The 24389-nt window shown below is 41.2% G+C and overlaps 1 protein-coding gene across 1 annotated transcript in view; it reads left to right on the top strand.

Annotated features, from left to right (window-relative positions):
* Positions 1-24389, top strand: part of LOC134343386 (serine incorporator 1-like) — a 92828-nt gene that overhangs the window by 17369 nt on the left and 51070 nt on the right. The window contains exons 3-4 of the mRNA XM_063042092.1: positions 10148-10338; positions 10794-10873. Coding sequence (XP_062898162.1) covers positions 10148-10338; positions 10794-10873 — 271 coding nt within the window. The remainder of the gene's footprint in view (positions 1-10147; positions 10339-10793; positions 10874-24389) is intronic.

Below are 24389 nucleotides of genomic sequence, written 5' to 3'. Positions count from 1 at the left end.
TTTTTAAGCTTAAGGTAGTTTAGAGGGTGCCCATCAGGAAAGCCGCACTATCTGAGTGTGCCTGAAATAACCTGCAGTGCGCAACCTTTTTGTGCTGTTCCTCACACAATGAGCAATACGACAACGTGATGTTCTAAAGGCAATTTTCTAATTTCAGGGGGCTGCAGTATTTCTTCCCAGGCATAAAAAAAACTGGGAGAAAATGATGCCTAATGATACTACATCGCTAACTACAGCTGTCTTCATGAAATGGGTGAAAACTCCTTTAATGTTTTTCTAAAAACATCTGAGACATCATTTGATTAGTTTTATTTTTAGATTAGATTAGATTATTAGATTATGAGGACATGCAATCCTCTTTTATTGTCATTTGGTAATTCATGCATTAAGAAATGATACAATGTTCCTCCAGTATGATATCACAGAAACACAAGACAAACCAAGACTAAAAAACTGACAAAAACCACATAATTATAACATATAGTTACAACAATGCAAAGCAATACCACAATTTGATAAGGAACAGACCATGGGCACGGTAAAAGATTTTTCACATGTGTGTTGGAAATCATAGCATTCGGTGAAGTGTGCCGACACAGTTCGAGGATTGTGTCGCCATGCTTCCGGTCCCAACATTGTATGCCTACAACTTACTAATTCTAACCCGTGCATCTTTGGAATGTGGGAGGAAGTCAGAGCACCTGGAGGAAACCGAGGTGGACACAGGGAGAACGTATATCTCCTTACAGACAGCGGTGGAATAAAACACAGGTCACTGGTGCTGTAATAGCTTGTGCCTAACTGCTATGCTACTGCGCCAGCCTATCTTATGAGGATAATGAACATTCTTGTCTGATTTGACTTGGTTTAGTGGATACAGTTTGGCATACATATACAATGTGGTTGGAAGTATTACATGGATAATAAATGGGGCTGGAGTCACACAACATGGACAAAGTGGATTAAGGCATGGACAGAGTGGATGTGGCAAAGTTGTTTCCCATGATGGGGGAGTCCAGTACGAGAGGGCATGACTTAAGGATTGAATGGCGCCCATTCAAAACAGAAATGCGAAGAAATTTTTTTAGTCAGAGGGTGGTGAATCTATGGAATTTGTTGCCACGGGCAGCAGTGGAGGCCAAGTCCTTGGGTGTAATTAAAGGCAGAGATTGATAGGTATCTGAATAGCCAGGGCATCAAAGGTTATGGTGAGAAGGCAGGGGAATGGGACTAAATAGGAGAATGGATCAACTCATGATAAAATGGCGGAGCAGACTCAATGGGCTGAATGGCCGACTTCTGCTCCTTTGTCTTATGATCTTAACACAGATCCTTCTATGCCCCATGACCATGTCAGCCTTCAACTACCCATCTACTCTGTTCCAATATTTCAGCAATAGGCCCGTGACTTTCTAAGCCTTGGCCTTCCAAGTGGTCAATTAAATGCTGTGAGAGCACTTAACTCCACCATACCCTCTGACAGGGTATTCCCGATTTCTACCACCCTCAGAATGATAAACATTTTCCTCACATTCTTTCCAAATCTCTGAACCCTTGCCTTAAACCTCTGCTCACTGGTTATAAACAGTTTTGCTAAGGGATTAGAAAGTTTTTCACTATTTACCCAACCAATGCCTCTCAGAAGTTTTTATTTGTAATCAGGCCCTCCTACAGCCTTTACCACTCAATGTACCCCAACCAGTGTCTTCTCACAGATGCAATGTTCTGTCCCAGACAACATCCTCAGGCACCTTGTTTGTATCTCTTTTACAGTGTAATGACATCCTTCCTGTGGTGTAGTGATCAGAATTGTGAATGGTATTCTGTCATTGGCCTAAGGTATAGTTGTATCATAGTAGATTTAAAGCTTGGCACAACATTATGGACTGAAAGGCCTGTACTGTAATAAAGTATAGGGGGAGGTTAAAGGTAGGTTTTTTTTAAAATCGGAGAGTGTTAGGAACACATTGCTAGGGGTGGTGGTAGAAGCAGATACATTGGGCACTTTAAACAGGCTCTTAGATAGGCACAGAGATGATAGAAACATGGAGAGCTATGTTTCCATGGAGGGAAGGTTTAGATTGACCTTAGAGTCTTGTTACATACACCTGTTAGGGTGCATTCTCCAGTTACCTTATAAGGTAACCGTAGCCTTCAGCCAAGAGCAGATGTCATCAGGTGGTTCCCAACCTTTTCCGAGTTTCGACCCTTAACCACAACACTCTCCAGTTGGTGGGCCGGCAGTGGTGGCCAAATCACTGCCCATCTGCTCCTGGCTTCCAGCTCCCCTCCTCTCGCCTACTCCAAATCCAACAAGAGGCTCATTCTGCCTCTTCCCCCATCCTACGAGCTGCTTGTTTTTTGCTCCTTTTGTCCAGGCCCAGATCTGACAACAACAGCCATGCTGATTTGGCTGGGAAACCTCTGCAGCCGATCTCCACAGGGAAAAACCATGCCTGCCATCCCTTGTCTTTACACTCCTGCAGTAAGGGCTGGTACTTCAAGGCCTTTCTCTCGTGGGCCTCTTCCCATCCCTCCTCCCACGGCACAGTCAACTCAACCAGAATTATTTTCTTGTCTTCGGTTGACCACAGTACAATATCCGGTTGTAGGGTTGTGTGCACCACATCCGGGAACTGCAACCTCCTTCCCACATCGACCCTCATCTCCCAGGACCTGGCCGTTAGCAGCAGATTGGGCTTTGATTGTTTGGTTACGAAAGGCCTAGCTCTCTCTTTGATGAAGGTGATGGCCTTCCTCATATCTGTGCCAGCCATCCTCTTGCATCTCTCCCGCTCTAGTGTGTCAGCAAGAGCCAGAAACACCTTATCATGGCACCACCTATACCGTCCTTGAGTTAGAGCTTTTTTACACCTGGACAGTATATGAGCCAGTGTCCCCTTTTGACCACAGAGCTTACAGTTTGGGTCCTCTCTCATCCCCCATGTGTACAGATGTAATGGTGAAGGAAGGGTGTCATACACGGATCGCAAGAGGAAGGAAATACGGAAGGGCTCCAGTCTCCATAACTCTGCCCATGAGATCTTGCGGATCCCATTTTGTCCAGGCACCCTGGGATCCTTGTTCCACTGCCTTTGATATCCGCTTCCCTTCATCATGGATCCGTACTTCTGCCTGTATCATATCTTGCCTGTTCCTTATGCTTGCGTTTCCCCACTTCTGGAAGTGAACTGAGCCGAGGCCTTGCCGCCCGATGCAGGGGTTGCCGATGATATCTCACAGCTTCAGAGAACATACTGCCTCCTCCACAGCTGCATTGGCTGCCCAATTGTGCCCAGATCTGGTTGTAATGCCTGCTTGCTTTACCAAGACATCATTGGAATCTCTCGAGCTTAATAAACCTCCGCATTTTGCCACCTTGAATTCCTCCACAACAGATGACAGGGGAAGCTTCAGTTGCCCAGAACGAATGTAGAGGCCCACTGAAGAGAAGCTTGGGGGAACTCCCACCATCTTCGCAGGTGCTTGTTGGTTTTCCTCTCGATGCCCTCTACGGCAGTCATGGGGAACTCATAAAGTGTGAAGAGCCAGAGACGCCTGGGGAGAATGCCGTATTGGTAGAACCAGGTCTTGAATTTATCGGGAAGTCCAGATTTGTCGATCTTCTTCAGCCATTCTTCTGTCTGCTTCACAGCATTGGTGACATTGGCCCCATCTATCAGTGACACATTAAGCCACTTCCCCAAGCGTTTTATCGGGTTATCTTCAATGGAAGGGTTGACTTCACCCTGAACCTGGAGGCTAAACTTGCTAGTAACTTTGCCCTTTCTGATCACCATGCACCTGGACTTCTGAGCCTTGAAGGACATCCTTGCCCAAGTGGCTACATTACCCAGGGTTTCCAATACCCATCTTGCTTGGATGTGTGACACAGTTGTTATAGTTATGTCGCCCATGAACCCTTCAAGGTGCTGCCTAAAGAAGGAGACATTTATCATTTAGGACACTCACCGTCCAGGACATGCCCTCTTCTCAGTACTAGCATCAGGAACCTGAAGACCCACATTCATCTATTCAGAAAGAGCTTCTTCACCACGGCCATCGGAGTGTTGAGTGGTCCACTAACCCTCATTAGTCCTCTTCCTACAGTATTTATTTTGTAATTTGTTGTCATCTCTGTCTTTGCACCCTGCTGCTGCCACAAACCACCAAATTTCATATCATTGAAGATCATGGTGATAAACCTGATCCTAATTGCTAAGGGGAGTCATTGCTCTAAAAGAAATAGATCCATACATTACAACGCTATTTGAATTTTATGAGGAAATACCAACAATTTCACATAGAACCTCCACTATTTCCTTATAGAAGTGCCAGCAGATTGACATTTTGCATAGCTCTGCATCAATGTGGATGTCCCAGACTTGCTAATCACTATTCGCTGGTGCTTTGCTAATTGCATTTGACGTCGGACACCACATCACTACAACCTCAGACTCCCAGAGCATTTGTAGAGACGCCATGCCATTTATGATGGTGAACCTGCACTAGCACATTGGAAATGGCCTAAGAAATTCTCTGACATTCGTATCAGAAGAAGAATAGCGCTAAGTATTAGGAGATCTAACATAATTGCAAAGGAGTAAAGTAGGTGGTAGAATTTAGATTATTTCTTTTTAAGTTTAAGTATTTTAAGTGTTTCAAGTTTTTAATTTGTGATATCATATGTTGTAAATATTTCATTTTTAATATTTGGAATGCTATGTAAACTCTTGGGTGGCGGGATGAAGATATGTTTGTACCAAAGGAGGTTTAAGGTACTCCTTCCCTCTGCTGGCTTGCAGGTTACCCTTGGGCAAGGTGTAGCATCTGCTTAGCAGGTTCCCCTCGCCCCCCCTCCGCCAGTCTGAGTCACATGAAGCCATGCGAGCAAGTGGTGGATGGTCACATGAGCAGCTGGTGCATATCACGAGTCCTGGTTATGCGACCACAGACGCCAGGCATACAACCTTCAGAGTATTGGTGTCATCCATCTGTAAAGACACTGCCCAGAAGAAAGCAACGGCAAACCACTTTTGTAGAACAATTTGCCAAGCACAATCCTGGTAATGGAAAGACCATGATCACCTATGCCATACAACATGGCACATAACAAATGAACGAGGTAAACTCAGACAACACACACAAAATGCTGCAGGAACTCAGCAGGCCAGGCAGCATCTATGGGAAAGAGTATAGTCAACGTTTTGAGCCAAGACCCTTCAGTAGGACAGTCATTGCAGAAGTTGATGATATAACCAGAAAGCACCCAACTGGCTAGAAATACTGGCACTATACCTAGGTGCAATCTGCTAGACATTCAAAGCAGGTTCTGCTATGACAAACTCCTTGACAATATTATCATATTCACGAGTAGTACTTGAAACAGTAAAAAAAAAATTGGAATCTAGTTCAAAATCCAAACAACTCTTGAATATGTAAGAAAAGATTACCTTGAGGGCAGGAACATTTATTTGTAAGAATTGTTATATTTGGGGAAAATAATCAGTGAGTACGTGAAAGAGTTTATTGCATAGAAAGTTATTATCACCCAGTAATATTAATCATACCAATGGAAATCAGAAATTCTAATTTGTCAGGTTTTCCATTATTACACGTATGGTACAATACTATTAAAAGTGGCAGCACGTCGATTAGAAATTGAATAAATTGTGGCTGAAAGTTGGTGACATTGTGTGCAGACTTATAAAATTATATAATTCTACAGCACAATTGGAACCCATTTGTCCCATTCCGTCTATTTGGGGTCTTTGAGGAACTAACTGCTTTACTCTTTCTCTTGTATAAGTCTAATGGCAAGAGAGCAATAGACCATAAATTGATTTAAAATGTTGGGTTGTACTACCCCCTAATAAATCAGATGCATCTTCCAAGAGTGAAACAAGTTTAAATCTGCCATAAATACATCAAGCAACGTAAGGCACCCCCATTTACAATCTCCATCTCCCATGAAGAGTTTCAGCTTGAAGTGCACTCAGCGCTTTGAGTGAGATTCACTGAACATGGTTTTATTAATGCAATTGCAAATGGGGCTAATGAACAAACTTAAAATTCATGTCTAGGCAATGGTTTGATTATTAAAAATTATAAGTGATACTGTAGAATTATTTCTAAAATACAAAAATGTGGAGTGGCTGGATGTTCGGTAAACTGAGCATCCTATTAAGTATCTCTTCATTTGTGTAAGCTGCTGGGTTGCTAATTATTTTGAATTTGGGAGAAACAATTTTCAATTAATCTTATTAGCCATCTTTTATTTACTTTTTTCCATTCAACCTAGCTATCAGCCAACTAGAGTCATTGAGAAGTACAGTGCAAAAACAGGCCCTTCGGCCCATTTTTTCCATGCCTACGCCCATCTACTTGGACCAGAACCACAGCCCTCCATACTCCTACTATCTATGTACCTCTTCAAACTTGATTTAATCATTGAAATCGAGTTCACATGTACTACTTCTGCTGACAGCTCATTCTACACTCTCACAATCCTCTTAGTGAAGAAGTTTCCCTTCATGATCCCCTTAAATTTTTCACCTTTCACACTTAACCCATGGCTGTAGTCCCACCCAACTTCAGTGGAAAAAGCCTTGCATTTACCCTGTCTATAACCTTCATAATTTTGTATATCTCCGTTAAATCTCCTCTCAATCTTCTATGTTCTAAGTAATTCTAACCTATTTTCTACCCATTTTTCTAGCTTATGCAGATCACTCTGCAAGCCATGATAGCCTTCTTTGCTGTCCACTACACCCCAATTTGGTGTCATCTGCAAATTTGCTAATCCAGTTAACTAAACTATCATCCAGATCGTTGATCATAGATGACAAATAACAATGGATTCAGCACTGATCCCTGCGGCACACCACTAGTTACGGGCCTCCAGTCAGCAAGGCAACCATCTACTATCACTCTCTGGCTTCTGCCGTAAAGCCAATGTCTAATCCAGTTTACTACCTTATCCTGAATGCCAAGCAACAGAACTTTCTTGACCAATCTCCCATGCAGGACCACATAAGATGCCATGCTAAAATCCATTCAGACAACCTCCATTGTCTTGCCTTCATCAACATTCCTGGAAACCTTCCTCACAAAGCTCTATAAGATTAGGTAGATGTGACCTATTGTGCATGAAGCCCTGCTGACTGTCCTTAACCAGTCCATCGCTATCTAAATACTTGTATATATAGTCACTTAGAATACCTTCCAATAATTTTCCCACAACTGATATCAGACTCACTGGCCTATAATTTCCTGGTTTATGTTTAGAGCCTTTCTTAAACAATAAAAATCATTGGCTATCCTTCAATCCTCTGGCACCTCTCCTGTTGCTAAGGATGATTTAAATATCTCTGCTAGGGCTCTGGCAATTACCTCACTTGCCTCCCATACAGTCCGAGGGAACACCTTGTTAGGCCATTGAGATCTATCCACCCTGATCTGTCTCGGGATAGCAAACACCTTCTCCTCTATAATCCATACAGGGTCTATGAAGTTAATGCCACTTTGCCTCACTTCAATAGATTCTGTATCCATCTCTTGTGTAAATACAGATGCAAAAAAATTTACTTAAGATCACCCCCATCTGTTTTGGCTCCACACGTGGATTACCATTCTGATCTTCCAGAGAACCAGTTGTGTCCCTTATAATTTGTTTGCTCTGAACATAGCTGTAGAATCCCTTAGAATCATAGAACACTACAGCAAAGAAAACAGGCCATTCGGCCCTTCTATTCTGTGCCGAAACATTATACCGCTAGTCCCATTGACCTGCATCCAGTCCATAACCCTCCAGACCTCTCCCATCCATGTACCTATCCAATTTATTCTTAAAACTTAAGAGTGAGCCTGCATTTACCACGTCAGATGGCAGCTCGTTCCACACTCCCACCACTCTCTGAGTGAAGAAGTTCCCCCTAAACCTTTCCCCTTTCACCCTAAAGCCATGTCCTCTCGTATTTATCTCTCCTAATCTAAGTGGAAAGAGCATATTCACATTTACTCTGTCTGTACCCCTCATAATTTTGTAAACCTCTATCAAATCTCCCCTCATTCTTCTATGCTCCAAGGAATAAAGTTCTAACCTGTTCAATCTTTCCCTGTAACTCAACTCCTGAAGACCTGGCAACATCCTAGTAAAGTCTTCTCTGCACTCTTTCAATCTTACTGATAACCTTCCTATAGTTAGGTGACCAGAACTGTACACAATACTCTAAATTTGGCCTCACCAATGTCTTATACAACCTCCCCATAACACCCCAACCCTTATAATGCTTTGACTTATGAATGCCAGGATGCCAAAAGCCTTTTACGCTACAGGTAGATTCTTAAATTCTAAAAATTTAATCTATTAAAAATTTATTCAGTTTTTTTTGTGGTGAAATGTTCAAACAAAATCCAAAATTTGTTTCTTTCCATTTTATTGTTCTAATTACATTCCATCTTACAACAATTACATAAATTTTTGTTTACCTTATGTTTTTCTTGTGGATGTTGTGTATCTAATGCTACGTTAGCTTATTTAGAACATAGAAACATAGAACATAGAAAACCTACAGCACAATACAGGCCCTTCGGCCCACAATGATGTGCTGAACATGTACTTGCTTTAGAAATTATCTCAGTTACCCATAGCCCTCTATTTTTCTAAGCTCCATGTACCTATCCAAGAATCTCTTAAAAGACCCTATTGTATCCACCTCCACCACTGTCACTGGCAGCCCATTCTATGCACTCACCATTCTCTGCGTAAAAAAATTACCCCTAACATCTCCTCTGTACTTGCTTCCAAGCACCTTAAAACTGTGCCCTCTTGTGTTGGCCATTTCAGTCCTGGGAAAAAGCCTTTGACTATCCACATGATCATTGCCTCTCATCATCTTATAAACCTCTATCAGGTCACCTCTCATCCTCCATTGCTCCAAGGAGAAAAGACCAAGTTCATTCAACCTATTCTCATAAGGCATGCTCCCCAATCCAGGCAACAACCTTGTAAATCTCCCCTGCATCCTTTCTGTAGTTTCCTCATCCTTCCTTTAGTGAGGTGAGCACAGTACTCCAAGTGGGGTCTGACCAGGGTCCTATAAAGCCGGGTAGAGGGGGCTTATCAATCATGGTAGGCTCATCAAGGAGAAGGAAAACTCTGATTTCAAGCCTCCACTAACTTGAGGGAATACCCACTCATGGACTCAATAAGGCAGTCCCACATTGAGTTCAGTGCTGACTGGCAACTGCTGTGACGCTGCTGGTGCCCAACTAGTCTCTGCCTTTGGATTCATCAGCTACATGGAGAGGGGGAGTCTGCTGCATGGGCAACAGCTTGCTCTCGATATTGTACTGCCCTGGCTTGCGTACTTGCGTCATCAGCTAGGACGCAACATCCATGCTCAAACCTGACCAATGGGGGGGCCATCTTCTAATGCTCCGAGCCTGTGATGCTGCTGCAAGGATACTTTTAATTGCGCCTGTACATACACCTGCTTCTGCATTTGACAACAAACCTGATTTTGATGTTGCGTACAAGGAATTTCTGTATCATCAGGTAGGCAAAAGAGTGATAGGTGTTGCATCCAGGGAGACCAGATGTATTGGCTTACGAGTCCATCAGAGATGCGTTTGATCTGAGGTGGTGCAGGAAGAGAGTGGTGTAGTGATGGTCATTGCATGGCAAAATTTAAAATTATGGTCTAGATCCTGAAGAAAGTAATGAATCAAAGAAATTGTAAAACCTTTTCTGAACCCAGCTGGTGACCATCTTAGCAACTGACTGGAAAATCAGATTTGATGTTTTCCCTGAAAAGGAGTATGTCAATATTTTAAGCATCTGCTGCTCTAGTCATTGGACTCCTGTGCACATTAGACAAATTAATTAACTGTACAACATCTCTGCGACCTTCAGCACAACTATTTTTGGAACCAGTTTTGGAAATTGCTTTGCATTGCCTGTAAGATGGGCAGTCAGCATGTTTTCTGGTGCAAATGCATATGAGCAATAAAAAGGAATGAAATTTTATGCATGCATCTCTGAAGTATGTGGAATAAATATGTGACACAGATACTCCAGGCATTTTCAAAATATTTTAAATGGTGTTAGTCTCTGAAATAATGTCCCTGAAATATTGTCTTTTAGATTCCAGGATTCTGCGAGTTTGCTTCTAATACCCAATTGCCTGAAGAGAATCCTGCCATATGCAGAGTGTTAGTTGGTTACAAGTCTGTGTATCGCACCTGTTTTGGAATGGCCACTTTCTTTCTGCTATTAGCTTTGCTTATGATCAATGTGAGAAATAGCAGAGATCCAAGAGCCCTGGTACATAACGGGTAAGTTTTCCTTTGTGAGTTGCCTTTTGTATTAAGATTTGGATCAAGTTTTTAATCATTGCATTGGTTTTAAAAAGAATAGGCCATATATAAAGCCTCATTGTTGACAGAAATCCTTAACTGCATGCAACATAATTTGGAATTTCAATAATTGACTTAGGTTCATGGAGGTCAAAGCTCCTTTCAAAGGTGTAGGATTCACTAAGAATTTGTCAATGCTTATTCTTTATTCTTTAGATTGCCAAACAACTAATATTAAAAGGATATTCATTTTGTATAAAGTTAAAACACATATGAAGTGCGATTGACCTTTGTTAAAATAACCGAAATGTTTCTTTTACTTTTAGAGTATAAACTATGACACATACTTAAAACATTCAGGATAGTATAAGAAGGAATAGTAGATAATATAAACTCATTCATAACTAATAATTCCTTTAACATTTTCTTTTCAGTTTCTGGCTATTCAAGTTTGGAGCACTTGTTTCAATTATGGTTGGTGCATTTTATATCCCTGAAGGATACTTCAGCCGAGGTAAGTATAAAGTTGCTCATCATGAATGGACTTTAAAATACTTTATAGTACTTTTGCATTCAGTATTTGAAACTAAGCCATGTAAAACTCATATGTCTGAAATCAAAGATACTCTGTGCCCCTAAAGCTCTGTGGAGTATTGTAAATCAATTAGTGATTTTAAATATCGGTTGTAATGGCATGAAAGAAATATTTATGGTCTATGGAGCAAGATTGTTCTGGTAAGTGTACATTGATGAAATCAATTTGTGGTTACATCAGATTAAATAGTTTTAATGTTTGATTTCAGTTGTATGGCTTTAATTGGTTATACTATATGTGGCAGAAATAGGAAATATGATGAGCAACCAGGCCACTACACTACTGTGGCACTCTTTGTTTGTCAGAAAGTCCATTTGGTGGATCCCTTCTGATGAAGAAGAAGTTCTTATTTGCATGGTTATACAATTTAGTAATTTATAAGACCATAAGATATAGGAGCAGAATTAGACCATTTGGCCTATCGAGTCTGATCTGCCATTTCTCAGCCCCAATTTCCTGCCTTCTCTCTGTTTCCATTCATGCCCTGACTGACCAAAAATCTATCAGCCTCTGGCTTAAATTTACATAAAGACTTGGCCTCCACAGCTGCCTGTAGCAAACAATTCTGCAGATTCACCACTCTCTGGCTAAAGAAGTTCCTGCTTATCTCCATTCTAAAAGAATACTCCTCTATTCTGGTCTTGGATACTCCCACCAAAGGAAGCATCCTCTACACATCCACTCCATCAAGGCCTTTCAGAATTCGATGGGATTCAGTGAGGTCACCCCTCATTCTTCTGAATTCCTGTGAATATAGAGTCATCAAAGGCTCTTCATATGACGAGCTATTCAATCCTGGAATCATTTTTGTAAACATCCTTTGAACCTTCTCAAGATTCAGCACATCATTTCTAAGACAAGGGGCCCAAGACTGGTCACAATACTTCAAGTGAGACCTCATCCATGCTTTATAAAGTCTCAACATTACATTCTTGCTTTTATATTTTAGTCCTCTTGAAATGAATGCTAACATTGCATTTGCCTTCCTCACTACAGACTCAAACTGCAAATTAACCTTTAGGGAATCCTGCACAAGGGCTCACAAGTCCCTTTGCACCTCAGATTTTTTTTGTATTTTCTCTCCATTTAGAAAATAGTCGACCTTTCCATTTCTTCTACCAAAGGACATTACCATACACTTCTGGGTACTGTATTCCATCTGGCATTTCTTTGCACATTCTCCTAATTTGTCTAAGTCCTTCTGTAGCCTCTGTACTTCCTTAAAACTACCTGCTTCTCCACCTGCCTTCATATCGTCTGCAAACTTTGTAACAAAACCATCAATTCCATCATCCAAATCATTGACATCTGACGTAAAAAGAATCAGTACCAGTACATACTCCTGTGGAACACCAGTATTCACCGTAAACCAACCAGGAAAGGCTCCCCTTATTCCCACTCTTTGTCTCCTACCAATCAACCACTACTTTATCCGTGCTAGAATATTTCCTGTAATACCATGGGCTCATAGCCTGTTAAGCAGCCTCATGTGTGGCACCTTGTTAAAGGCTTTCTGAAAATCCAAGTACACAACATCAACCGACTCTCCATGTCTATCTTACTTGTTATTTCTTCAAAGAATTCCAACAGATTTGTCAGGCAAGATTTTCCCTTGAGGAAACCATGCTGACTACGGCATATTTTATTATGTGCTTCCAAGTACCCCGAGACCTTATCCTTAAAATTGACTCCAGCATCTTCCCAACCACTGAGGTCAGACTAACTGACCTATAGTTTTCTTTACTCTGCCTCTCTCACTTCTTGAAGAGTGGAATGACATTTGCAATTTTCCAGTCTTTTGGAACCATTCCAGAATCTAGTGATTCTCGATTCTGATTCTCATTATGAATGCTTCCATGAACTCTTCAGCAGCCTCTTTCAGAACTCTGGGATGTACCCCATCTGGTTCAGATGACTTTTCTACCTTTAGACTTTTCAGTTCTCAAGAGACTTCTCTCTAGTTATGGTAATTCCACACAGTTCATGCCCCGACACTTGGAACTTCCACCATACTGCAGATGTCTTCCACCATGAAGACTGATGCAAAATCCTTACTCAGTTCATCTACCATTTCCTTGTCCCTCATTAATACCTTTCCAGCATCATTTTCCAGCGGTCCAATAGCCACTCTCATCTCTCTTTTACCCTCTATGTATCTGAAGAAACTTTAATCTGAAGAATCTTTATCTGTATCTGATCTGAATCTGTATCTGAAGAATCTTTAATACTATTGGCTAGCTTACTTTTGTATTCCAACTTTACCTTCTCAATCACTTTTTTTAGTTGCCTTCTGTTGGTTTTTTGAAAGCCTCTCAATCCTCTAACTTCCCACAAATTTTTGCTCTATTATATGTCTGCTGTTTGGCTTTTATATTGGCTTTGAGTTCTCTTGTTAGCCATGGTTGTGTCATCTTTTCATTAGAATACTTGTTCCTCTTTTGGATGTACGTATATATCCTGTGCCTTCTGAATCGGTTCCTTTGCTATGATCAATTATATTGCAGATACATACCATGGAGTGTGATGACGTCACTACTTGTAAGGCATGACTACCACATGAAGTTTGGCTATACTTAGTTGTGATCAATCAGCTACTTAATATGTCATGTCTTTTTTGATTAGATCAGATTAGATTAGATTAGATTCAACTTTATTGTCATTGTGCCGAGCACAGATACAAAGCGAATGAAATGCAGTTAGCAGCTGACCAGAAATGAAAAGAATAGTGTTATTTACAAAATAACTGCAAATAAAAAGTAAGTGCTAAAGCACACAAATATAAAAGTACTGAGACAGTACAATATGGGTGCAATACTGCTTAGCGCTGTGAAATGAGGTTCAGCGGGGTCACAGCCTCAGGGAAGAAGCTCTTCCTGTGCCTGCTGGTGCGGGAGCGGAGGCTCCTGTAGCGCCTACCGGATGGGAGGAGAGTAAAAAGACCATGGTTAGGGTGAGATGCATCCTTGATAATGCTTTTTGCCCTACCCAGGCAGCGTTTATGGTAGATGTTCTCAATGGTGGGCAATTGGGTGCCAATAATCCGCTGGGCAGTTTTCACCACACGCTGCTTTGCGGTCCAATACGGGACAATTGCCATACCACACTGAGGTGCAGTTGGTGAGTATGCTCTCAATGGTACAGTATTTTGAGTATCTCTAGTAGTCTGTCTTTAGAGATGAGTACCAGAGAATGGAACATAATAGAATCAACCAGCAGTTCATGAAGCGATAGACGTGTTAATCATCAGCTTACATCTGGACTATGAAGGATTGCTAGGTATTCACAAGTATGCTGACGAAAGATTCTGGAAATCAGTATGTAGGCTCCATTGACAGGAAAGATGAGCATGGAGAGATCATAGTTACAAAAACTTGAGTACAGCAAGATAGTATTTTTGTACTTTTTAAATATAGTATTCTTCCACTGAGGATTCCCTTTGTTGTGATGATATAATGTGCTTGTCCTAGTTCAACCTTAAATACCCCTTTGGAGAACAACTGTTCTGTTTGTTGTCATTCACACTGCAGAAATGTATACAACATACATCTTGAAATGCTTTTTCTTCACAAACATCCACGAAAACAGAGAAGTGCTCCAAGGAATGAATGGCAGTTAAACGTGAGAACCCCAAAGTCCCCCCCCGCAGCTCCCCCTTCCCGCACACAAGTGGCAGCAAGCAACAATCCCTCCTTCCCCCCACCAGCAAAAAAATGCACCGGCTACCGAGCACAAACGTGAGCTAAACGATTTCAAAAGAACCCTGAAAGGGAAAAATAAAGATATTAAAGGTAGAAAAAGAGTTGTTTCCAAAGATGCAAGCAAGGGAGTTGCCATTAGGCGCCATCATCCCTCCTAAGCTCCACAGTTATTTTCTTTCTTTACCATTTCATTGTGAGGCCTGCACAGGCAGGCACCTCCCAATCTCCATCCAACTAACACGAGTCACCTGCCACTTGTTTACAACACGTCACCTGCAGCCTATTTAAACCCAGCTCTCATCCACAGTCCTTGATCATCCATCAAACTAGCCACTTCAAATAGTTGCTCCTATCCTTCTGTTCCCTTGTTGCCTTGTTGTTTTAAGTATCTGTTCTCTCTTATTTCGTGGTCCCTCCTGACTTGTTATTTTTCAGTTTATTATTAAAATTATCACTCACCGCTAAGTCGTCTCTGCTACTCTGCATTTGAGTCAATCATCCTCTATATTTGCTGACATTCAGAGTCTTTGCCCTAGAATGTTAACACTGTTTTGCTTTACTTTAATTTGCTTGACTTGCTAAGTGTTTCCAGCATGTTCTGATTTTATTCCAGATGCCCAGCATCAGTCTTTATTTTGATTTTTATGCAAGTCCCACCTATCCTTGGATTTCTCACTTGGCAGGTCATCAAGGCTATGTCAGGTGGCTTGATTACCATGGTGTAGCATGAAACAACTTGCAGTTTCTTTCAAGTGGGAGATACTTCCAGTAAATGCATTTTTGGACTAGTTATTCATAAATAGGTTTGTATGCTAAACAGCCTCATGACATCCAATCTAATTAGATCTTGAAATTGTTCCTTATTATTAATGAAACTGCACAGAAAGTGGTGGGCACAGCCCAGTCCATCACAGGCAAAGCCTTCCTTACCACTGAGCACACTCACAAGAATTGCTGCCACAAGAGAGTAGCATCCATTATCAAGGACCACACTTTCTTCTCGCTACTGCCATCAGGCAGGAGCTACAGAAATCTTAGATCTCACACCACCAGGTTCAGGAACAGTTATTGCCCTCCAACCATGACAACCTTGAAACGGCATGGATAACTTCACTCATCTCTACTCCAAATTGATTCCACAAACTACAGACTCACTTTCAAGAACTCTACAACACATGTTCTCAGTGTTATTTATTTATTTTTATTTGCATAATTTGTTTTCTTTTGTAAATTGGCTTGTTTGTCAGTCTTAATGTATAGATTTTCATAAATTCTACTGTATTTCTTTATTTTATTGTAAATGCTTGCAAGGACTTGAATCTCAATTTTGATACCAGTTGCTAGCATGTACCCGATTTCTTGTTCAACTATTTTACTTCTTTCTAAGTTCATTCTGTAGGGATGCTGTTTGATTGGCTTGGCTGAGCCTACAATTTCCGCCTCAGTAAAGTTACCTTTAGCAAAAATTTCCCACACATCCTCTTTAAACGTTCCTTTGGATATATAATGCTGTGCTATTATCGCCTGTATTATCACTTTCCTCATTCTAGTGGTCACCATAAGGTTTAACTTTTGAGCAATTCCCAATAGCACACCCCTCTTAGCATCATCCAGTTCTTCAGGGGTTGGTTCTGCCATAAATCTTTCAATACTAGCCTCCATTTCTGCTGATTTTTCCACAGGACCAAATCAAAAGGGATTTTCCCCAATCAATTTGAATAAGCCCCCAAACAATTTGTTCAAATCCCAGACACAGGCCCCAATTTTAGGTAGTATGTGGTGATAATATCTACTTTGACTTTGACTTTGACTTTAAATATACTTAACTTAGCCCCATAGTGACTAAATGTTTGTTTGCAAAAGTAAACTTCATAACTCTCAATATCTCTTCAAGATTTTCCCTGTGTCCTTTATAGTATGTTATCTGTAGTTTGTGGCGCTAGGAGATTCACTGATGGATATGATGGCTGTAATGTGCATATACCCAATTAGCATGAATGCATTTCATCCTTCTTTGAATTCTTTAATACTACAATACTAGTTTCTATTGAATTGGACCATCATGTCATTGCACAGACAAAAGGCTCTGGTTCTGCTGTGAGGAGGAAGAGAGGGCCTATATAAAAATGATTAGCTGTTTGTAACATGTGCATCAAAACATACAGTGAGATACATTTATGACCACATTGTCCAAATGTGTGCTGGGGGAGCCTGCAAGAGTCAACATGCTTCTGGCGCCTTCATGGCCTGCCTTCAACTTACTAGTGCTAATCTCTACATCTTTGCCATGTGGGAGGAAACTCGAGCACTTAGAGGAAACCCACACAGTCATGGAGGGAACATATGTACCCCTTACAGATGGCAGTGGGTATTCATCCCAAATTGTTGATCAATAGCTATTACCATATATTGATAGCTATTAAAGTAAACATTGGTAGTAAATCCTTCCTTGTCCTCGTTGACCTTTATTGCAATTCTTGAGTTTTAGGATAAATGTTCAAAGCGGGGTCCCAGAGTGGTACAGTATTTCCAAAGATATTACAAGATATTACTGTACTAGTGAATGATATCCATGCCCAGCACATGGAAATTATCCACATAGTGATGGTGGCTAATGGTTGCTTATTGGTTCCTAAGGTTGTCATAGTCAGGGGTGGTAGTGGGGATAAGCTCCCACTACCTATAAAGTGCTCCTATGGCGTGCCTCTCTCTCAGCCTCTGACAACCAAGTCCAACTCTTGGCCTTCACGTGTGGCTTCACTACTAGGTCCGGCAGAATTATTTCTACTGACAAGAGATGGGGCAAAGGTGGACCACTGGCGCCTCAAAACCAGTTGCTTCAGGCAGGTGGGGCTCATCAACCTTGGACGGGAACCCACATATGAGAAGGAAAACTCTGATTTTAAACTTCCGCTGCCTTGCAGCCATACCCATCCATAGGAAAGGCTTTGGGAGTAAACCCTGAGGAAAAAATCCAGAGCCGGGACCCCTAAGGCAGTTTGATGTTGTTTACAACTTCACTCTGGCAATCTCTGTGACAACACTGGTGTCAGCTGTATTGGCACTTGCCCTTCCCTTGGACTCATCAGTGACATGGAGAGGGGGAACCCACTGCATGGGCAACAGCCGGTTCTTCAAATCTTCCCGCCCAGGCTTGTGTCCTGGAGAGGACACAGTCCACCAGAGGCACAAACCCATGATCCCCTGGGATCGATGTCTATGTCAGGTCACTAGTCTGAGTGCTTACTGGTACCATGTAACCCAGTACTACCTGTCGCATGGTCAGGAGGTCAGTGAGTAAACCGGCTCCCCCACCAGGCTTGCCTGGTGAGCAGGGTAGCTAGGCACCCTGCAGGATGAAAAACAAGACCTGTCAAAGGGCAGATGAACCCTCTCGTGGGGTCAACGGCCATCTAGCAAACTTGTGCCGTGAAGCGCGGAAAGGGCATTCCTTGCATCAAAGCTTGGTCTGGCCATTCACTGCAACAGAACTTCCCCCCAGCCATCTTGAATCCCATCATGCCTCTGGATCCGGGAGAGGATGTCGAGAGCGTGGGTCTGGACCTGTGCAACCCCCTACTCACCTAAAATCCACTCACGCACATGCTGTTCCTTTCTGAGGAGTGGGGTACCACCCCACTAACTGACTGAAAGGAACCATTATCATCCTCTGTGATGGATAGCCAGAGAGAGAGAGACAACTACTATGGTTACTTGTCGTGGTCTTAAGTGTTCAGGACATTGATATCTCCTGAGGTCCTGCTCTCAGTGTGTAAGAACTACAAGCACAGCTATCCACAGACGCACTGCAGACATGGTGTTGGCCTGCTCGTCCCTTCCTTTCAGGAACAGAGTGGTTGGAGATGCTGCCATTTGAGTCATGTACCAATGCAGAGGCTCTGTGATCAGTTCCTGCTGGTCCCAGGCTTCCAAATCAGAACCATAATTATTATCACTGACTATCATGATGTGAAACTTGTGATTGTGTGCCAGTAGTACAATGCAAAGATATAAAATTGCTGAAAATTACAAAAAATGCAATAAGAATTCATTAAGGCCTTTAGATATATTGCAAAACTGCAGCAATCTGTCTTCATCTATAGAAATCTCTTGTAATACTCTATGTACTGTTCTGTTTCTGCCCCCTATCCTCCCTTGCTCAGCTTTTCCAGGAAATCAGTTGAACTTCCTTATGTGTGTTGAGCCTTCTGAAACTACTTATTCATCTTCCCCCGGTCTCTAGTTGTATCCATGCAATGCAAGCTTTAAAACATCTTGTTACTGAAATTTCACCAAGATTTCAATTGCCTTCCACTGACAGAAGACCAACAGAATATGTAGGAAAATGGCAGAAAGATCTTTTTCACCATTACTTTGAAGATCCCCTGTTCTTCTTGTGGAGTTGAATGCTGTTAAATGTTAGGTTCTGCTTCAAGGACTCTGCTTTAAGCTAGGAAATAGTACTTTAAGTGGTGATGAGTTTAGTAGGTTAGATTATTGTTTCCAGACATATCTTCAAAGTTCAATGTAAGTTTATTATCGAAGTATATATATGTCACTATATACAACTTGTGTGCGTGTGGCCAAGTGGTTAAGGCGTTCGACTAGCGATCTGAAGGTCATGAATTTGAGCCCCAGCTGAGGCAGCGTGTTGTGTCCTTGAGCAAGGCACTTAATCACACATTGCTCTGTGACGACGCTGGTGTCAAGCTGTATGGGTCCTAATACCTTTCCCTTGGACAACATTGGTGTCGTGGAGAGGGGAGACTTGCAGCATGGGCAACTGCCAGTCTTTCATATAACCTTGCCCAGGCCTGCGCCCTGGAGAGTGAAGACTTTCCAGGTGCAGATCCATGGTCTCGCAAGACTAACGGATGCCTTATATATAATCTTGAGCTTCATTTTCTTGCGAGCATACTCAATAAATCCAATAACCGTAATAGAATTGATGAGAAAGACTGAACCAACAGGGCAGACAACCAGTGTGCAAATACAAAAAGAAAGTAAAGAAGAGAAGCAATAATAATAAATAAATAAGAAATAATTATCGAGAACATGAGATGAAGAGTCCTTGAAAGTGAGTCCATAGGTTGTGGGAACAGTTCAGTGATGTGTCGAGTGAAGTGCAGTGAAGTTATCCCTTCTAGTTTAAGAGCCTGATAGTTGAGGAGTAACAACTATTCCTGAATCTGATTATGTGAACTCTGAGGCTCCTGTACCTTCTTCCTGATGGATGCTGCTTTCCTGCAATGACACTCGGTGTAGATGTGCTCAATGGTGGGGGTGACTTTGCCTGTGTTGGACTGGGCCATATCCACCACTTATTGTAGGATTTTCTGTTCAAGGGCATTGATTTTCCCATACCAGGCTGTGATGCAGTCTGTCAATATACTTTCCTCGATATATCTATAGAAGAATCTTGGGAATAGAGCAAATTTGCTTTCATCAGACAAATGCTCGTAGATTATGCCTTTAACTTTTTGATGATGTGATGGATAGAGTTGATAAGGGTAATGCAGTTGATGTAGTGTAATGGACTTCCAGATTGCTTTTAATAAAGTGTTACTTAAAGGCTTATAGGTAAAATTGAAACACATGACAAAAGCAGAGAGTAGTAACATGAATATGAAATTGGCTGAGTAATAGATCACAGAGGATTATGATGAATTCTTGTTCTCTGTTCTGGGGAAAGGTTTGTCATAGCAATTCCCAGAGATTAGTGTTGGATCCCTTGACTTTTTAAAAATCTATATTAGTGGTCTAGACTGGTGTGCAAGGTAATATTTCTAAATACAACTGACAGTATGGTGATTGCGATATATTGAAGAGAATAGTGATATCTTGCAGAAGGGTATAAATAAGCAGGTAGACTGGTCACCTTGAGGTGATGCATTTTAATGGGAAGAATGGGAAGAGGCAATATAGAATAAAGAATGCTGTTCTGGAAGTGTTGTAAGAAACAGAGAAATTTGTACAAATTATTGAAAGAAAAAGGTCAGGGTGAGGAATTGATTAATAAGGCCCGTGGCCTGTGTCAAAAAGATGCAGGGAATATAAAAATAGGATAATTATGCTAAGCCATTATGGTACACTAATGTAGCGGTCAACATGATGCTTTACAGCATTAGCTGTAAGATCAGGGTTCGATTCCCACTTCTATCTGTAGGGAGTTTGTATGTTCTCTCCGTGACTGTGTGGGTTTACTCATGATTCTCCAGTTTCCTCCCACATTCCAGAGATTACTGCTTACGGCGAGTAAGATGTGAGCATGCTATGTTGGTGCTGGAAACATGGCAAGAGTTGTGGTCATTGACACAAACAGTGCATTTCGCTGTATGTTTCGTTGTACGTGACAAATAAAGCTAATCTTTACCTTTAAGGATGTGAAGGCACTAGAGGAGGTCCGGAAGAGAGATACAAGAGCAGTTCCTGGTTTGAGGCACTACAATTACTTTGATAGGTTAAGGAAACTGAGGCTACTCTTTGAAGAAGAGAATGCTGAAGGGGATTTGATAGATGTGGATGATGAGGGTTCTGGGCCAAGCAGATAGTAGGAGGCCATTCCCTTTGGTGGAGGAGTCAAGGGACTGGTAGTCACAGGAATAAAATAATGAAGAAAATAACTATGTCTGAGGATCTTTCTTTCTTTATACAGATTATGGTTGGAATCAGGAATACAGTATCTTCGGATAGAGGAGACTTGTTCCTATTGGCCTTCAATTGGATCAGTAAAGGAGAAAAACTTGCCAACTACAGAGAATGGGATGGTGGGATGGAATTATAGAACTCTGGTAGAATCAACATTGATATGAAAGACAGAATGATCTTCGGTGCTGAACCCATTCTGTGATCCAGTGTGTACGTGGAATAGTACTTACATTTACCTTGACCTCTGATCAATCTTACACGACCATTTAACCACATTCTACACAAGTGACTTACGCTAAATTCATTCGCATCCTCCTTTTAGAACAATTTCTTGTTTTTAAAAAAAACTAATCAAATGGTAAATTAATTGTCAAAATAGTAGTATTGGGTAAATTTGCCCCTCTGAAGCCCTTTGATGAACAGTTTTTGTGGGTGATTAATAATATTGGAATGATCCAAATAACTGTAAATAAATCCATTACTTTTAGTCTAATAGTGCCTGATGCTGGGTAACTAACTGTAGTTGGATTAAATATGCTTCATAAACATCCAAACATTATATTCCTTTTGCTGGTGGCTTTCACTCAGTTTCCTGAATGATCTGAACTACTTTCCCGTCCAGAAATTATGAAATCCTATGCATTTATAAAGAATAGAATGGATTGAACTCAATATGCCTTTCAAGCACCTTCCTTTAACAAGAAAAGCCCCAGTTAGCCCATAAACACAAAAGGTTCTGCAGATATTGGAAAAGAATAAAGAGTGAATGTTTCGGGCTGATACCCCTCAACAGGACTGAAAAAAAAAGCTGGAATAAGAAGGTGGGGAGAGAGGAAAGAGTACAAGCAGGATGGTGACAGATGTGGGTGGGGAAGGGAGGGATGAAGTAAGAAGATAGGAGGTGACAGGTGGAAAAGGTAAAGAACTGGAGAAGAAGGAATTTGATGGGAAAGTAGAGTGGACCATGGGAGAAAGGGAAGGAGAGGGAGGTATCGGGGGAGATGATGGGCAGGAGAGGAGAAAGAAGAGGTAAGTAGGGAGCCAAAAAAGGGAATGGAAAGAAGAAAGTAGGGGGAGGGGGGACAAATTACTGGAAGTTAGAGAAATCAATGTTCATGTCGTCATGTTGGAGGCTACTCAGACGACATATGAGATGTTGCTCCTCCAACATGTCGGAATGGGAATAGGGATTATAATTAAAATGGTTGGCTACTGGGAAATCCTGCTTGTTATGGACAGCATGAAGGTGCTCGACAATGCAGTCGCCCAATATACCATGCACAGATTTCCATGTTCATCTACTTCTATACCATGGCCTTCTTCTTAACTCCACTTTCCAGCTTCCCAACGCATACTGTTGACCTTTGTATCAAAACTATTATAGATTTAAAATGTCACATATCATCAAAGGGAACAGGCAATAAAATCAAAATCTCATCCCAAAATTTCTTATAGGTTGAAAACAATGAACTAGGGAAGAAAAAATGGCAGGAGGACTAAGTTTTACTAAAGGCAATATTATATTAGTGTAATAATTCTTGTTTATAGGATTATTAGTCCTTGCTTAAATGGTGTTGTTATTTTGAATCCATACATGAATTCTTGTAACTTTTTATGAGTTAGGTCATTGGTATCCTGGATGGATCTGTTGATTTTAAATTGATTAAAAAGGAAATATAACCTATTCTTCTTACATTTCCTGATGCACTTTTGCACTAAGAGCTTAACTGAATACCCTTGTGCCTATGGCAAGGACAGAAAATTCAATTAGTGGCTTATATAGTATCTGCATTTTAAGTTAAGTACTGAAAGTTGATATGACACTGAAATGACAGTCTCTTTGTAAGACATGCATCAGATCCAACTATTTCTGAAAATCAAAGCTGTGTTTTCACTTTGTGGACAGTTTGTATTTCAGTGGTTTCTCATCATTTGTTCTCGTATTTTAAACATGTGAGTCGCTTTTTTGTGGGTTCACACGGCCTCCCACGCACACATCCAACCTACCTACATCTGCAAATTCCAGATGCTGTTAAAGTATTATAATCTCAACCCAAGAATCAAGACATCTGCTTACTTTTAAAATTATTGCTCAGATTGCGTGAAAAATACACCAAAATAGTTTTTTTTCTGGAAAAAAAACATTCATTTTGACAAACCAGAGCTAACATGCTCCTCAGACCAAAAGGCTGTCTGAATCAATGAATATTTTCATCTGTTTTATTAGCCTCTTTAACCTACTCTGAGATCAATCCAACCCTTCCCTCTCACATAGCCCTTCATATTTTTATCATCCATGTGCCTATCTAAGAGTTGGTTAAATGTCCCTAATGTATCTGCCTCTACCACTACCCTGGCAATGTGTTCCACACACCTACTGTAAAAAAAAGCTACCTCTGCATCCTCTCTATACTTTCCTCCAAACACTTTAAAGCAATACTCCCCCATCCCCGTATTAGCCATTTCTATCCTGGGAAAACATCTCTGGCTGTGCACTCGATCTATGCCTCTTACTGTCGTTTACACCTCTATCAAGTCAACTGTCATCTGCTTCGCTCCAAAGAGAAAAGCCTTAGTTTACTCAGCCTACCCTCATATGACATGCTGTCTAATCCAGACAGCATCCTGGTAAATCTCCTCTGCACCCTCTGTAAAGTTTCTAAATCCTTCCTATAGAGAAGGTGACCAAAACTGAACACAAGTGAGGTCTAATCAGGGATTTGCAACATTTGCAATCCTAATGGCATTTCCTGACTAATGAAGGAGAACACATCATATACCTTCTTAACCACCCTATCAACCTGTGAGTGGTAAATTGTCTTGTTCTTACATGTTTGCAACAAATGTTCGGAGTTTTATGTTCAAAGTTAAACTAGTACTGTGATACTTTGAGCAGTGACTGAACAGTGAGACAGAATTCATCAGCATTTTCAGGTAATGCAGTGAGAGCTTTGGTGCAGGACAAGAAAGATTCAAGATTCAAGATTCAAAAAAAAAACTTTATTGTCATTCTAACCGTACAGCAGCTCTGCAGGGCAGAATGAGACAGCGTTTCTCAGGAGCAGTGCAATCATAACATAACAAATGCA

This window comes from Mobula hypostoma, chromosome 1, assembly GCF_963921235.1.
Source record: "Mobula hypostoma chromosome 1, sMobHyp1.1, whole genome shotgun sequence".
NCBI classification, from domain to species: Eukaryota; Metazoa; Chordata; class Chondrichthyes; order Myliobatiformes; family Myliobatidae; genus Mobula; species Mobula hypostoma.
This window is presented reverse-complemented; position numbering and strand designations above follow the sequence as displayed.